The 14,948-nt window shown below is 45.8% G+C and overlaps 1 protein-coding gene across 2 annotated transcripts; it reads right to left on the reverse strand.

Annotated features, from left to right (window-relative positions):
- Positions 1–6: 6 nt before the first annotated feature.
- Positions 7–12,232, reverse strand: prrt4a (proline rich transmembrane protein 4a). Of its 2 annotated transcripts, XM_042109365.1 has the most exons (6): positions 12,145–12,232; positions 11,891–11,996; positions 11,685–11,763; positions 10,229–11,113; positions 5,859–6,020; positions 7–2,854 (listed from the first exon to the last, which is right to left on the reverse strand). In XM_042109365.1, the coding sequence occupies exons 4-6, from the start codon at positions 11,052–11,054 to the stop codon at positions 792–794; spliced, it is 3,051 nt and encodes a 1,016-aa protein (XP_041965299.1). In that variant the 5' UTR covers positions 11,055–11,113; positions 11,685–11,763; positions 11,891–11,996; positions 12,145–12,232; the 3' UTR covers positions 7–791. The 2 variants fall into 2 exon arrangements, with proteins under 2 accessions (XP_041965299.1, XP_041965300.1); XM_042109366.1 differs by lacking the exon at positions 11,685–11,763.
- Between the last annotated feature and the right edge of the window lie 2,716 nt (positions 12,233–14,948).

The following is a 14,948-nucleotide window of genomic DNA, read 5'->3' on the forward strand; positions in this document are numbered from 1 at the left end:
TGGATCTTTTATTATGGCATTTTCAGTCACCTATTGTATGACAATACATATAATTTGCATAGTCTTATAAATTGTACATGAAAAAGTACATAAATTATCATTGTTTCTTCACAATGGTTACATTTCAGCAGTAAGCAGCACAGCATGGTGAGAGATTCTTTGGAATGAAATGGATGCAACAATTCAGAGGGCATATTTGAGAGCAGAAAGCTGGACACAGCTACACAGAGCTCCACATTCTTGACAGCTGAGTTGAAGCTGAAGAGTCCAAGTCTCAACTTTTTGAAAAAAAAGTTCAACCCTCACAGAAGACTCCACTTGACTTGATTTCTTCAACATTATCTTTTTTTCTCTATCTATGTACCACAATACAGTACCTATATGTGGGACCCTTTGATTGCTCATACCTCATCCTCTTGGTCATAAGTATGGATACTTATCAACTTTATATGACTTATATCTCATTATATAAACATTACATACTTATGTTTTAAAAATTTGAAATTGAAGAAGTGGTTTTAATTGGGAGTTTTATAGCCTACTGTTGGCGTTGTCCCTACCACTCAACTGTTCTTCGCTCTGTGAAATGACCACAAGATGGCACTTTAAACCTCTTCCCTGCTATTAGAGTATACACTCGGTTCAGGGAAGCTTTTTAAAAATGCATTAAAACACTTTTAAATTTTAGGTCCCTCCACACCAATCAGTTCATTCCACTCTAAGAGTCCACTGTGTGTGAGTGCAACCATACAATTGCACCTGCAGACACTCATGCTCTTCTTAATAGGATCCTACAGATCAATAGTGTCACTGCTGATGCTAAGAGCATCAATCTGCCGGCACACGTTGATGAACTCTGCCTGTACAGCGAGCTCGTCCACCTGCTCCCGTTCCAGCTGTGTGTCACACAGGCTCTCTCTGGACGACGTGGAGCCCAGCGTTGGGTATCTCCTCTGGGAAGGGTGCCGTGCCGGCGCCCTCTGGGCCTCCTGGCCTGGGAGGATGTGAGCGCAGCAGACAGCGAGAGGCGCAGCGCCGTGGGCCGCCACGTGGCCTCCGAAGTTGCCGCCACAGAGCGAGGCGGAGCTGCTCCCCCTCCAGGCCCCTCTCTGCGTGTGGACGCCCCGGTGGGGGGGCCTGGAGACGTCGCCGCCGGCGGGCTGGTCCACGTCCCCGCATGACGAGGTGCGGTAGAGGCCGGGCTCAGTGGCGGCGACGGGGCCCCTGCAGGGCTGGCCGTCCGGGGGCCCCCTGGTGCTCAGCGAGAGTCTGGAGGAGCAGAAGATGCTGCGTGAGAACAGCGACTCGCTGAAGAGCGCCTCATCGATGCTCCGCCGCAGATCGATGGGGGAGGGAGGCCGCAGGTCGACAGTGGAGTCGCTGTAGAGCCCTCCGTCCAGGCTGGCGAAGGAGGAGCCCATGGAGATGGCCTTGGCCAGCTTGCCATGGGCAAGCCTTTTGGCGGTCAGGTCGGTCGGTGTGCTGGGGTAGTGGAGGTCGAGGCCATCGGTCTCTGAAAAGCGCTGGTCGGCGAGCGTGTAGAGAGGCACACTCTCGCTCTCCTTGCGCGTCAAGCCTTCACACAGCTTCTCGCCGGGCCGCAGGGACCAACCGTAGCCGCCCGGCAGGAGGGACGGCTTAGTCGAGCTGCCCTCGCCACCGCCGCCTGACCTCCAGGCAAATCCGGGCCAGTGTGGGGGCTTGGACATACCACCTGCCCGCTGCCCGCAATAGAGGAGAGGATGCGTGATGATGAGAGCGAGTGCGAGGCACACCCCAGCCTCGCAGCCACGCAAGCTGAACTGCAGCCCCCACCAGGGCCAGGGCGGGAGCCCCACTTGACCATCGCCGGCCACCCCAGCCGCCAGAAGCATGGCATAGAGCCGCAGCCCACTGCACGCCAGCAGGAAGAGAGCGGCGAACACCCCGGTGACTGCCGCCCGCTCCCACACCCCGGCCTCCGAGAATGGGCACTGGCTGGCCCGCGGCATGGCGGCAGTGGCGGCGGCATCTGCGGCCGAGCGTTCGGGTGACGCCTCACTCAGCCGGTAGATGTGCTTGGCGTCGGCGCGGGCGTAGCAGTAGAACAGCAGGTACCCCGTGGCCAGGAGTAGGGCCAGGGCCACGAAGGCGCCGGGTGGGACGAGCGCGAGGCAGGGCAGGCCGGGCAGCAGCACCTCCAGGCCCACGAAGCCCAGCGCCAGGGCCACGTGGGTCAGCAGGAGAGCGGCCAGCGTGCAGGACGAGCGCTGAAGCAGTGCCCGCGGCAGCAGCTGGGTGCGCGAGCGTGCCGAGAGCAGCAGCAGCACGGCGCCAAACGCAGCGGTCAGGCACGGAAACGGCGTCTCGTGCAGCAGGAGCGCGGCGGCGCCGGGCAGACGCTCCCGCTGGCCATACGGGTCGTAGAAGAGCAGGAAGGCACGGCCGGCGCCAGTCAGCATCTGCAGGAGGTGTGCAGCGGCGAACAGGCCACAGCTGGCCGGACGACGCAGGGGCAGGCACAGGAGGCACAGCGCGGAGATGGTGGCGACCAGTGCGAACATGCAGCCCAGCCCATACACATGGGCCTCCCACGCCAGGCCCCACGTCGCCATGGCGGCGTTCCAGTCGACGAGCAGGGGGACCAAGAGGGGCAGTGGCGCAGTCACTGGGGGAAACGGTGCCGAGGAGAGGTCATCAAGATTGCCGTTGCTTTTGACGTGGTCACCTGCAGGAGGAGGTGGAGGAGGAGGAGGAGGAGCCCATGAGGTCTCTGAAGTGTTGCAGACCCCTGTGGTGACGGCATTGCAGTCTGGGAGTGAGGAGGACTCAGACAGTGAGTCTGTGTCTGACCATGCGTCATCCGGAGATATACCTACGAGAGACAGACAGAAAGTTTCACTAATTTAAAACATCTATGACGCCAATTTGTAGCTTCTGCCCAACCTAAACCATTCAGATTATTTTCATTTTATTCAAATGGTGACAGTACATCAAAGAATATTCAAATCAGGTGTGAGCACATCTCATAGACTCAAGACACTTTTGTGGTTAACAACACTCCCATCTTTTATCCTCAACATACTCAGAATGGATGTCATTGTTCTCAAATGCTGAAATTTGAGCTGGATAACTGATTATTGATTTCATCAGAGGACTAGTACTTAAGAGGCTGTCTATACTGTACATTTGCTGACTAGTGCTTATGCCTACAACACTAATTTGTCCTGATCTTAAGTTCGGATTGCTCAATTATGAAGTCATATGTCAGTGAGGTTGCAGATAAACTAGATGTACCGCAGAGCGGTACAAAATATGACCGCCGCCCAGTCCAGCACATTTTTTCCACAAAAAGAAATCACGCTGAAAGGCCTATATGATTCTAACTGTCTCACTAAATTGCATTATCCACACTCAATTCTCACTGGTATCTGCTAGACAACAAGTACCAAAACATGATTAGTTCATAGATTTCACATGTAAAATTCATTTTATACAACCCCACCTCCATCTTGCCTGTTCATAATTCTGAGAAATTCTTGATTGTTTGTGTTTTGTTTATGTTATGTGTGCGAGTGTGTGTGTGTGTGTGTGTGTGTGTGTGTGCGTGCTTGTGTGTGTGCCTGCGTATGTGCCTGTGCATGCAAGCGTACATATGTCTACTGTGTGAGTCTGTGTCATACGTATGATTACTGTGAATGTATGTGTGTGTGTGTGTGTGTGTATCTGTTTGTGCACATGTGTGCACATGAATTGGATTAACATGTCATCCTAGGCCCTACAGTTCTCAAGATATTCACAGAGAACTGTCTGCCCTACCCTCCTTTGACTAAATCCCCGTCACTAAATGTACACATAAATTATTTTATTGTAAGGCCCCCCATGAACGAAAGTACACAAAACTTGGTATGCATTCGGAGGGTGTCATAATGATCCTACACTTTTAATTTCGTGCAGTTTTGACCTTGTCAGCCAGAGATATTGTGATGAAAATACCTAATTTTTTGCTTTTTAATTTTTAACTAGGTGGCGCTATACATGAAATAAGTGGTAATGGGATGGGTTGACATGCCCCCTTAAGACCAACATACATAAAAAAGGTGGACCTCCTAGGCCCTACGTTCTCGAGATATTCACAGAAAACTGTCAATTACAATTAATTGTCAATTACAATTAATTTATTGTGTGGCCCCCCATGAACGGAATTCCACAAAACTTGGCGTGCATACAGAGGGTGTCATAATGATCCTACACTTCCAATTTCGTGCAGTTTTGACTATGTTAGGTCACAGATACCTTCAATTACAACACCACATTTTTACTTTTTTGTGTTTAACTAGGTGGCGCTATACATGAAATGAGTGGTTATGGAATGGGTTGACATGGCCCCTTGAGATGTGTGTCTGCCCTACCCTCCTTTCGGGGGTCCAGTCCAGCGGGGCGGCTACAGATCAAAATGAAAAACGATGGTTCCACGATGAAACCAAGTTTCGTGTACCCCGGTCTTTCAGTGTCCCGGGAATCATTGACGGAAATTTAGACATGCGAAAAAGAAAAAGAAAAAAGAAAAAAAAATCTGACTAAACCTTCGCTGCGCGGCGGTCATAATAAAAACCCATTTGAGACATTGTACTGGGAGAGATGGTTTGCAGCCATGTGTTTTTTCAGCATGTAAATTAAGATTATTATTGGGATTGGATGGAAATGCTGGAGGAGGTAATCACCCCTGTCCCTTTCACATCCAAATCTGCACCCAAAAATTCAACTGTGAACAACCCATGTATGGTCCACATGGAGTCTAAATTAGGACTACTAAGTAGCCACAGATTCATGAGTGAGTACTTTTTAAATACCCCAGGCATTAAAAGTGTATCAAACTTGGTATGAGAAATGTCAAAGGAAAAGTTCTCAGACTGATTGCATGCCGCTGGGTTGAGTACAGAAATAAAACAAGAAATTGGAGGCACACAAACATTGTTAAAGGATAATGTGCAGTCTATAGTCTACTAATTGGCTGCTCTCTCCTCTCTCTCTCTCTCTCTCTACAGGGAGAACACTGGAAGTAGGCTGCAGAAAATGGGTCAGGAAGAAAGAGAGAGAGAGAGAAAGATTAGGAGAGTGCTGACCTTCCTCTCAGTTGCTCTCATTTTTGTAACTATTTAAAAACAGAACCTGGCCTGATTTTACCTTTAGCGTTTTGAACAGACTAAGTTGGAGGCAGCCGTGTGAGGCAGCTGGGGCCTACTGGTTAGCACTTCGGACTTGTGACTGGAGGGTTGCCGGTTTGAACCCCAACCAGTAGGCACGGCTGAAGTGCCCTTAAGCAAGGCACCTAACCCCTCACTGCTCCCCGGGCGCCGCTGTTGTTGCAGGCAGCTCACTGCGGTGGGATTAGTGTGTGCTTCACCTCACTGTGTGTACAATGTGTGCTGAGTGTGTTTCACTAATTCACGGATTGGGATTGAGACCAAATTTCCCTCACGGGATAAAAAGAGTATATATATTATACTTATACTTAAGTTGCCTATCCACTGATCATTCACAACATTGATATGTATGCTCACACTAAACATAACAAAGAGTGACATCGTAGCGTATATGGATATATCATTGTTTACTTATTATTATCAATTAATGTGGAGAAACCCGATAATCTTTCCGATGAAAGGGACATGGAATAGAATCCAATGAATGGGAATTCTAGAGCCATACTTTCCTCAAACACTCTCTAAATCAGTACCCCAAAGATGTGAAGAATGACACCTAGAATGATCCTCGGAGACATACCAGTCTTTGGATTTCCAATTTACCACCAACATTTAATCACAAAAACAGGATAGACTGTGGAAATAGACTGCATGCTAGCAGGCCGTATGTACCTGTAATGACAGGACGAAGCGTTGGGACAGAAGATCTCCCTGTTGTTGCTGTCCCTGGCGTGGTCAGGGTTTGAGCACTTTGACCTTCTGCCTTCTCATCCTGGACTCCATCAGTACCAAATGGCTCTGCATGGCTCCTCAAGTCTGACTGACCCCATGATCCTTTAAACCAGCACAAAGAGTTCTCTGATTACTCATCAATCATATAGAGAATCCCACACCTCTTCAGAACTGCATGCATGGTGCTTAAACAGGGAAACTCTCATGTCACACAATTGTGGACCATGTTAGAGCTCCCCTGTTGAGCTTTGTGCAAATTGCACATGTCAAACTGTTATTATAGTTTTGTAAATTGTGAGGTGACATGGGGGAAGGAGGGCAGGTCACTGTCTCTGTTCCTGTGTGTGTGCTTAAGTTTGTAATAGAGCATTTATCTGTTCATTTTCTCTGAAATATAAATGATTTGAAACTGTTTCTTGTTCACATTTCTGTTGTGAAATGTGTGGAGTTAAAAAGGGATTCTCTGCCTTACATGATATAGGGAGAGGGAGAGAGAGGGAAAGAGGGAGGGAGGGAGAGAAAAAGGGAGAGAGAGAAAGGGGGGGAGAGATAAAGCGAGGGAGAGAGAGACTGTAAGAAGAATGAAGGGTAATCTCATGCATGCTGAATACTGATTTTGTACTGCAGCAACGGTGTACTGCTATGCACAGCCTCATTGTCAGCATACAAACACTGCTGGCTACCACAGGATACATTAGACAACCCCCCTACTATCCATTAAACAGGCAAAGGCAAATGTTTGTAAGAGGAGGATGCCGTCATGATTCTTCAAAGTTTTATTCTAAGGTCCTTTCAGATCAGCCTGAATCACATGTCTAATAGCAAGTTTCAAAAAATTCCAAACAAGCTTACTTAATGAATTCCAAATATCCCTTCCCTATACTATTTTTTAAGAATAACTACATTAATCAAATAGATAATACAAGATAATACAACAGAGACCAACGTACCTCAAACATTTTTACATTTTTGTTATGTGTTTTGGTACAGTATTTGATTATCTCTCCACCTGTCATTGTATTGGTCATCATTTTAATGGACTTCTAATAGATTATACTGTCCCCTGTTAGAACCTACTGGCGAGCAGTCAACGTGGAGAGCTCTTCTACTGAACGCTTAACTGAGTTGTGATGCCGCATAGGCCTACAACGTGAAATATATTTGTAACAAAGAACTCTTTTTAGGTATTAGCCTGCCGTAGCCATGCTCAATTCTATTCAGAATTTGAGTCTGATACTGCACCATTGGGACGTGATTATGGGGTATTATGGGGCAAAAGAGTTCTCCAATGTTTTCTCAGTAAGCTTTTTTATATGATATCAGATTAGTAAACAAATTTGTCTTTGCAACATTGCATGAATGGTTGCTGATAACGTAGGGTGACCAGACGTCCTCTTTTGCCCGGACATGTCCTCTTTTTGAAACCTAAAAATGTGTCCGGGCGGAATCAAAGTCGTCCGGGATTTTGTTTATTCTAGCCTCAAACGTGTTTACAGCGAATTTGCATTGCTCTCTCTTTCATTCATGTTTTCATGGATAGCCTATATGTCTTTCATTCACATACTAGTCACGCCCTCCCCCTATAGTTCGCTTTGCATTGAGTGGAAAGTGTAGGGTGTTGAGCCTGACCTACCGTCATTGGTCGATAGTAATCTCAAACATTTAATTGGTCAGTCAGTCACCTCAATAGCGCAAACTTCCTTGTTTAGTGTAAGTAATTAAAACGTACATTTCCATGTTTTTGTCTCGGTCGATATCAACATGAAGCTGAGTGCCTGACCTGCAAAGCAGGCACGTAAATAAAGGTGCCAACGACCGACCTACAGGTAGGCTACACAATATTCAGCAAAGCATCGGACGGCAGCGAGGGGTGAGAGCTCATCAGCTAAAGTGACAGAGTTTTTCGACCTTAACATTACGTCACCAAAAACATTTTGATGGCGCACATCAACTCATAACCATAGACTGTAAAAAATATAACATGACGAACACTTCTGCCATTGTCTGAGTGGCCTTCTCTGGGCGATTGCCGACCTAGCAACTTTCTAGTTTTGGGTAGGAAACTGCACTTTGGTTATCCCTTTAAACTGCCTTTAAGGGATGGCCTGCACACTGACAATAGCAGATGTCAATAATCCTCTATCTGTAGCCTATATGCAGGTGAATTAAATATGTTGGCATAACATAAGGGATAGATGTGAGCCTATTTCTTTACAAAAAAAATATCTAACTACAGTAGCTGTACCGCAGAGCGGTACAAAATATGACCACCGCCCAGTCCAGCACATGTTTTCCACAAAAATAAATCACGCTGAAAGGCCTATATGATTCTAACTGTCTCACTAAATTGCATTATCCACACTCAATTCTCACTGGTATCTGCTAGACAACAAGTACCAAAACATGATTAGTTCATAGATTTCACATGTAAAATTAATTTTATACAACCCCACCCCCCATCTTGCCTGTTCATAATTCTGAGAAATTCTTGAATTGTGTGCATGTGTGCGTGTACATGTTTATGTTTATGTGTGTGGGTGTGTGTGTGTGTGTGTGCTTGTGTGTTTGCCTGCGTATGTGTGTTTGTGCATGTGCATGCATGCATGCATATGTCTACTGTGTGAGTATGTGTCATACGTATGATTACTGTGAATGTATGTGTGTGCGTGTGTATCTGTTTATGCACATGTGTGCACATGGAATGGGTTAACATGACCCCTGGAGGCAAACATACAGAAAAAATTGGTCATCCTAGGCCCTACGGTTCTCAAGATATTCACAGAAAACTGTGTCTGCCCTACCCTCCTTTCAGGGGGTCCAGTACAGCGGGGGGGCTACAGATCAAAACGAAAAACGATGGTTCCATGCTATCCATGTGGGGTTACATGCCCACCAAGTTTCGTGTACCCCGGTCTTTCAGTGTCCCGGGAATCCTTGTTGGTGTACGGTCACTAAATGTACACATAAATTATTTTATTGTAAGGCCCCCCATGAACGAAAGTTCACAAAACTTGGCATGCATTTGGAGGGTGTCATAATGATCCTACACTTCCAATTTTGTGCAGTTTTGACTATGTTAGGTCACAGATACCTGCAATTACAACACCTCATTTTTACTTTTTTGTGTTTAACTAGGTGGCGCTATACATGAAATGAGTGGTTATGGAATGGGTTGACATGGCCCCTTGAGATCAACATACAAAAAAAGAATGGTCCTCCTAAACCCCACGGTTTTCGAGATATTCACAGAAAACTGTGTCTGCCCTACCCTCTTTTCGGGGGGTCCAGTACAGCGGGGGGGCTACAGATCAAAACGATGGTTCCATGCTATCCATGTGGGGTTACATGCCCACCAAGTTTCGTGTACCCCGATATTTCAGTGTCCCGGGAATCATTGACGGAAATTTGGGCATGCGAAAAAGAAAAAAAAAAAAAAAAAAAAATCTGACTAAACCTATATGACCGCCGCTTCGCTGCTCGGTGGTCATAATAATAATGGATTGAAAAGAGGTAGGCCTAATAATAGACCAGACATGATTGAATAGATATAAGAAAATGGACAACATATCCACATCAGTCCCCATCAACACTGTTTTCACAGGTCAGGATTATTATGCTCTAAAACAGATTGTTCAAAATTATAGAGCTAGGCTACTGTAAAAGATTCAGTTTGTATTTTCAGAAACACCTTGGATCAAATTTAGAGATATGCAACATTAAAAATGGGTTGCCATCCAAATATATCTTGCGCGTATAGAGCTCGCTTTTATTGTGATTATTGTTTTTGCACATTGAAAACTTTCAAGTGTTCAAAATAGTCTTTTGAGGCAGTGTTTTTCTGTTAGCGTTGGGCCGGCCAATCAAGCTCATTATCATACATAGTCACCATGTCTGTTGACCCCCCCCCCCACTGAAGTGTCCTCTTTTTCACAAACCCAAATCTGGTCACCCTAGATAATAGGCAATGTGGATATTGCATTAAAGATCAGACATTTTTTTCAGTCGAGAACCCTTTTGCAATTATGTAAGCACATAATATAATCTGAAAACTGCTGCCTTGATTAAAAAAAAAACAATGCAACTAATCTCAGCTGGTATTCTCATCTATCCATTATCGTCAAGCCCGTCCAGAGGATTTGATTGATCCACACAGTTCTCAAGTTTTCATAGAGGCTTCTCAATGGAACAGGTCTAGAGCGAATTACCCGACCTCAAATTTTGGGTTAAATTCGGGCTGCCTTCCAGGCTATATGAGAATGGAAAGAACCATTAGAAGTCATCAAATACACGTAACCTGGAGAAACTCCTACCTGCAAAAGAGTCTGTGATGAATGCCATCTCCTCTGTTGGTCTTACTGCAAAATCTTCCTCATGAAGCACTGAGGTCATAACCTCGGTTCCTTCACCTTGTGAGTCCATGGCATCATCAGTGTCTAAACCCGTATCTGTGACATCGCTGCCTGGCAGCCTGTGGATATCTGAGTGAAGTGTGAGAGCTGGTATTGACATGCTCAGGTCAGGTGTGACAGAAGACCCAAGTGGTGGCGCCATGGTGGCAGCACTATCAGTGTCGATCGCGCCCCATTCTTGAGGAGGAGCGGAAGACAGAGGTGTCTGTGCAACCAGGGAGGATGTGTCAGTGGCAGGCAAGTCCCCTTGAGTGTGTCTGAAGTGGAGGTCAGACATGTGATCCTCATCTGCCCAGTTGGACTGACTGTTGACCAGTTGGTCTGTCAAAGAAGGATCGTCTGGCTCAGAGAAATGAAATGTCCCCTCTTCCAATGTTCTCTGCATAGATTTGAATTCACTCGACGGCCGAGGGACAGCTCCCTGTTGAGAATCTTCACTGTGCGTGGCTCGTTCTTCAGCGTTCACTGACAGCGATGTCCACAGATCAAGAGGAGAGGCCGTCACGGCCATGTTCGCTCCAGTTGCCCATGCAGTCCACAGTGGCAGGTCTGACGGCAGGTGGCGGTCAGTTGGTTCGCTGACCTCCTCCAGCTGGGGCCAGACCTTTGAGGCCATGTTTGTGGTCAGCGCCATGGCATGACAGCTGTCAAACAGTGCCAAGCAAAGGAACACAGCAAGGACTCCACTGGGGGAAGACATTGCCCGCTCCTTTGGGAGCATCAACATTGCTCCGTCTGTTCAGTCACCGTCGCTTTGCCATCCCAGAAAAGGCACTAATTTCAGCTCTGAAAGACAACCAATCAAGAGCAGACATAGAGAGAGAGAAAGAGAGAGAGAGAAATAAGTATTTTTAGCCAAGCACTGCACAGAGCCTGTTACACAGTTGCAAAATTGCTAAGAATAGTGTCAAAGCAAAAGGCTGCTTATAGGCATGAAATGATAACCAAAAGGGGCATTTCAAATTCCGAAGGCAAAAAACCAGGGGTGTTTGTCACTGTTGCTCAGACTCAGACGACCCAGCTTAGGAGAAGGAACGACTAATTCCAATTAATCAATTACTTAAATTAGCAGGGACACTTTGAAGTTGTTGTGATTCACCTTTAGTTTGGGGATTGTAGCAGTGCATGCACCCGAGATGAGTGGAATAACAGCATTATATGGGCTCGAAACGAACACCACCAGGAAAAGGATATGATGATGGTGAAAATAAGTCATTAGGCATAGCCACATATTTAGAGGAATATTTCTTGTCTGCCTGTGGGAAATGTATAATATAATTGCCTGCTTGACCAGTGAGACATGCCACTGATGCAGTCTCTGGTCATGTTTAACCCAATTTATTAAAGTTTCACTCACTGACTGTGGAGAACTCTCCACATGATTTCTTCTCTAGCGCTGTCTGACTTGCATAATCTGCCCGCCCTCAACACACACACTTGAACACAGACATTTACAGACATTTACAAACATTTCATACACATATCTCTTTAAGCCTCTGACCATGAATGAATGACCAGAGTGGTCCTCTTCCATGGCCTCTGAATAAAGCTCAGTATATTCACCCTCTGTCTCTCTTTGCTAATTTTACGCGATCCATCAGTGAGCTTCTTTCCCTGCTATGCCCTGGTTCTTTCCTTCTCTCCTTTAGATCTACCTAGGGAGGGAATACTGAGAGATAGAGAGATAGATAGAGAGAGAGAGAGAGAGAGAGAGAGAGAACATATAAGTGCTGAAATACATAGAATCTCCACAACATGCACTCCCTCTCATAAACAATTCAGACACTGACAGCTCCCAGGCTGCAGAAGTTACTCACCCCGACAGAGACGTCGCACATGTGAGGGGTAGAAGATGAGAGGATGGAGTCATTCCTCCGCACAATGCTGCACTGCTGTAAAGATCCGTCTCTGTCTGCCTGTGTGTGTGCCTGCGTGTGTGTGACATAGTTCCCCCCTCCTCCCCCCCTCTCTGTCTCGCTCTCTCTCCCTCCCTCTCTCTCTAACACATGCATCGCCATGCCCCACTCTTTCATGTGCTATTCAGAATCCCAACCTTCTCCTCTCCTGGTATCCACGTCCCCATAGGTTCTCCATTTCATTACTAATTCTACTGAGGGTGTGATTATAGTACAGTACTACAGTATACTATTTGTTTGTCTATCTGTCTCCTTAATACTTTGAAAAAAAGGGAACCTTTAAGTATTCAAACAAGTATTGTTTAAAACAACAGATAAAACCAGAGAGTATAAATGTCTGTTTCCATATACGTCCCACATGTAAACGTTTCATTTTCCATACCATCATGCTTATTGCTTTATACATGTTTTTGTCAGTGCAGATATAGATGGCAAGGAGAAGAGCTGAAAAATGGAGAGAAAGAACTCCTCTATGATGCTGTTAACCCCAACAGCACACTATGTTATTATGGCAATTAAATGGTCATCACAAACACCACAGCAGTGCTTAATGTCTCATGGCCATGCTTCTCAGTGGGCTTCAAAAGTGCCCAATTCAGTGCCTGCATCCGAGGGGCCCCTCTCCATGTGAACGTGATGTCCCTCAGTAATTATGGAGTGACTGCCTCTCATAATGTCTCACATGACCCTCCCAACTGCAAGTGACGTAAGTGTTCTGAGGTTGTAGTAACTTTGCAGTTACTGCAGTTCCTCTCTACTCGGTAAATCGGTGTGCATTGGGGCAGGAAATGATGAGGCAAACCATGCTGCCAGTAAAATTTGATAAGTTCCCTGTGAAAGATCTGAAAGTGAAACTGTAGCCCCTGAAAGAGGCTCGAAGGAGGACGTAGCCTTTGAGGCCTATTTTAAGCAAAGCTGGGGACGTGGTGGCGGCCACTGTTGTTTCTTCTTGATCCTGGATCAGTGGTCATATAATCACCTTATGTGCGTGCAAAGGCAGCCACTTGAAAGTGCCAAGATGAGAACAAGGAAAAGAACCAGAGGAGGTCTGATCTCCTACCACAATCTTGCACCTGGAGATCTATAAATACAAGACTCAATAGTTTAGGTGTTTCAAGCAGCCAAAGCAGCCAGCAGGTTTGCTATCCGTGGCTGCTGTTAGATTAAATTCTCCTGCAGATAAATGAGAGGAAAGAGCTGTTGAAATAGCTGGCTGGGACACTCTGTATAGTTACCACCGAGTGCTGGCCACCTCTGTTTATTAAGACTGACTATAGTGATATGTGAGGTTCTGAGGTGATCTGCTGTTTGTTTTACGACATGAAGCCCAGGAGTGGATTATTACATGTCAGTGTTTTGTTTATGGGCACATGAATCATAGCCGTAGTCCCTTTTCATGCTGGAGTGTTTTTTTCTTGTTGTGGTTTCTGAAATGGAATGGAACCAAACATCAGACATTTTGTTGCGATAACTCCAGTGAATGTGGACCGTGCGTGTGTGTACTGTATGTGTGTGTGGCCATTGGGAGGCTAGCGCAGCGAGCATATAGATCAATGTCTATTTAAACAAACCCAGAGGGTCTTTGACTGAAGTAGGACACCAGCAGAGAAAAGACCATTCCTACAAATATCATTCTATTAATACGGGAGTAATGCATGCCTTCAATCTTTGGCACAACATGTTACAAACACACCAAACAGTTCTATAACATATTGCTCACTGGTGTTTTCCTAAATTTATGATACAGTACATCATCGTGCTTATAGCTTCTATGAAAGAGAGTATTATGTTGCATTCCACTGTAGAACTGTTGGTGGTCTAATGTGAATTCATACACAATGAATGAATAAACAAATGCAAAGGGCTTTGAGGTGATGCTTAAGCATGAAATGGTATAATCTGTTTATTGATATGCACAGTAGGCGCCATTAAATAGAATGCATTCTTGTTTTTATTGACAATAATATTATGTCAACATGGGTGGTATGAGACATCAAGAAAAGGAGATGGTAAGAGTGAAAGAGAGAAGCAGAGAGAAGCATAAAAGCACAGAAAAAGTGAAAAGCATTCCTAAAACAAGTTAAAACACATTCCTAAAACAAGTTGATAGAGATGAAAAGACCAAGCAGAGTAAAATAAAATAGATTAAACCAAAAAAGAAATTGATTTTTAAAGAAAAAAGTCGAGAGTGAGAGAGAAAAGACAGTGAGTGAGAGAGAAAAGAGTGATGAGCCAGAGGTGGAGGGACACTGAGAAGAGTTGTGGTCAGACAGAGAGTGAGGATGTGTTCATTGTGCTGAATGAGCAAGCAGAAAGGCACCAAATGAGGCATAACACACACAGTGGTCCAGTGTGTGTCTGTGTGTAACCGGTTTGTGTAAGTGTGTGGGTTGGTGTGAGGGTGTGCATGTGCTTTTTGTTGGGCGAGAGAGATCAGGGTGAAACAATTGCCCAGATGAGCTGGTCAAACACATGACCTCAGTGCAGCACTCGTCCATATCCGGCCGTGAGCTATCTGTGCCTTTTTCAGACCCAACAGATCATTTGCATGAGTGCTCCTGAAAGTAGAGCTTGTGAGCTCAGGGCAGGCCTGTGTTAGGGTCCAGGGTATTGGAAATAGACTTAGCCACTCGGTTACAGCAGTAGCTGTCACTGTGACAGGTGGATGTGGTGACTCAGAGCTGCTTGGCAGTAACAACAGTCAA

This window comes from Alosa sapidissima, chromosome 11 (genome assembly GCF_018492685.1).
Source record: "Alosa sapidissima isolate fAloSap1 chromosome 11, fAloSap1.pri, whole genome shotgun sequence".
Classification (NCBI taxonomy): domain Eukaryota; kingdom Metazoa; phylum Chordata; class Actinopteri; order Clupeiformes; family Clupeidae; genus Alosa; species Alosa sapidissima.

Bases quoted from the DNA above. Each gene is read 5' to 3' on its own strand.
- prrt4a (XM_042109366.1), bottom strand. From the start codon at position 11,054: ATGTTGATGCTCCCAAAGGAGCGGGCAATGTCTTCCCCCAGTGGAGTC. The intron at 6,021-10,228 runs GTAGGAGTTTCT...GCTGGTTTAAAG, and splicing joins CATCACAGACTCTTTTGCAG to GATCATGGGGTCAGTCAGAC. The intron at 2,855-5,858 runs GTACATACGGCC...TGTCTCTCGTAG, and splicing joins GCTTCGTCCTGTCATTACAG to GTATATCTCCGGATGACGCA.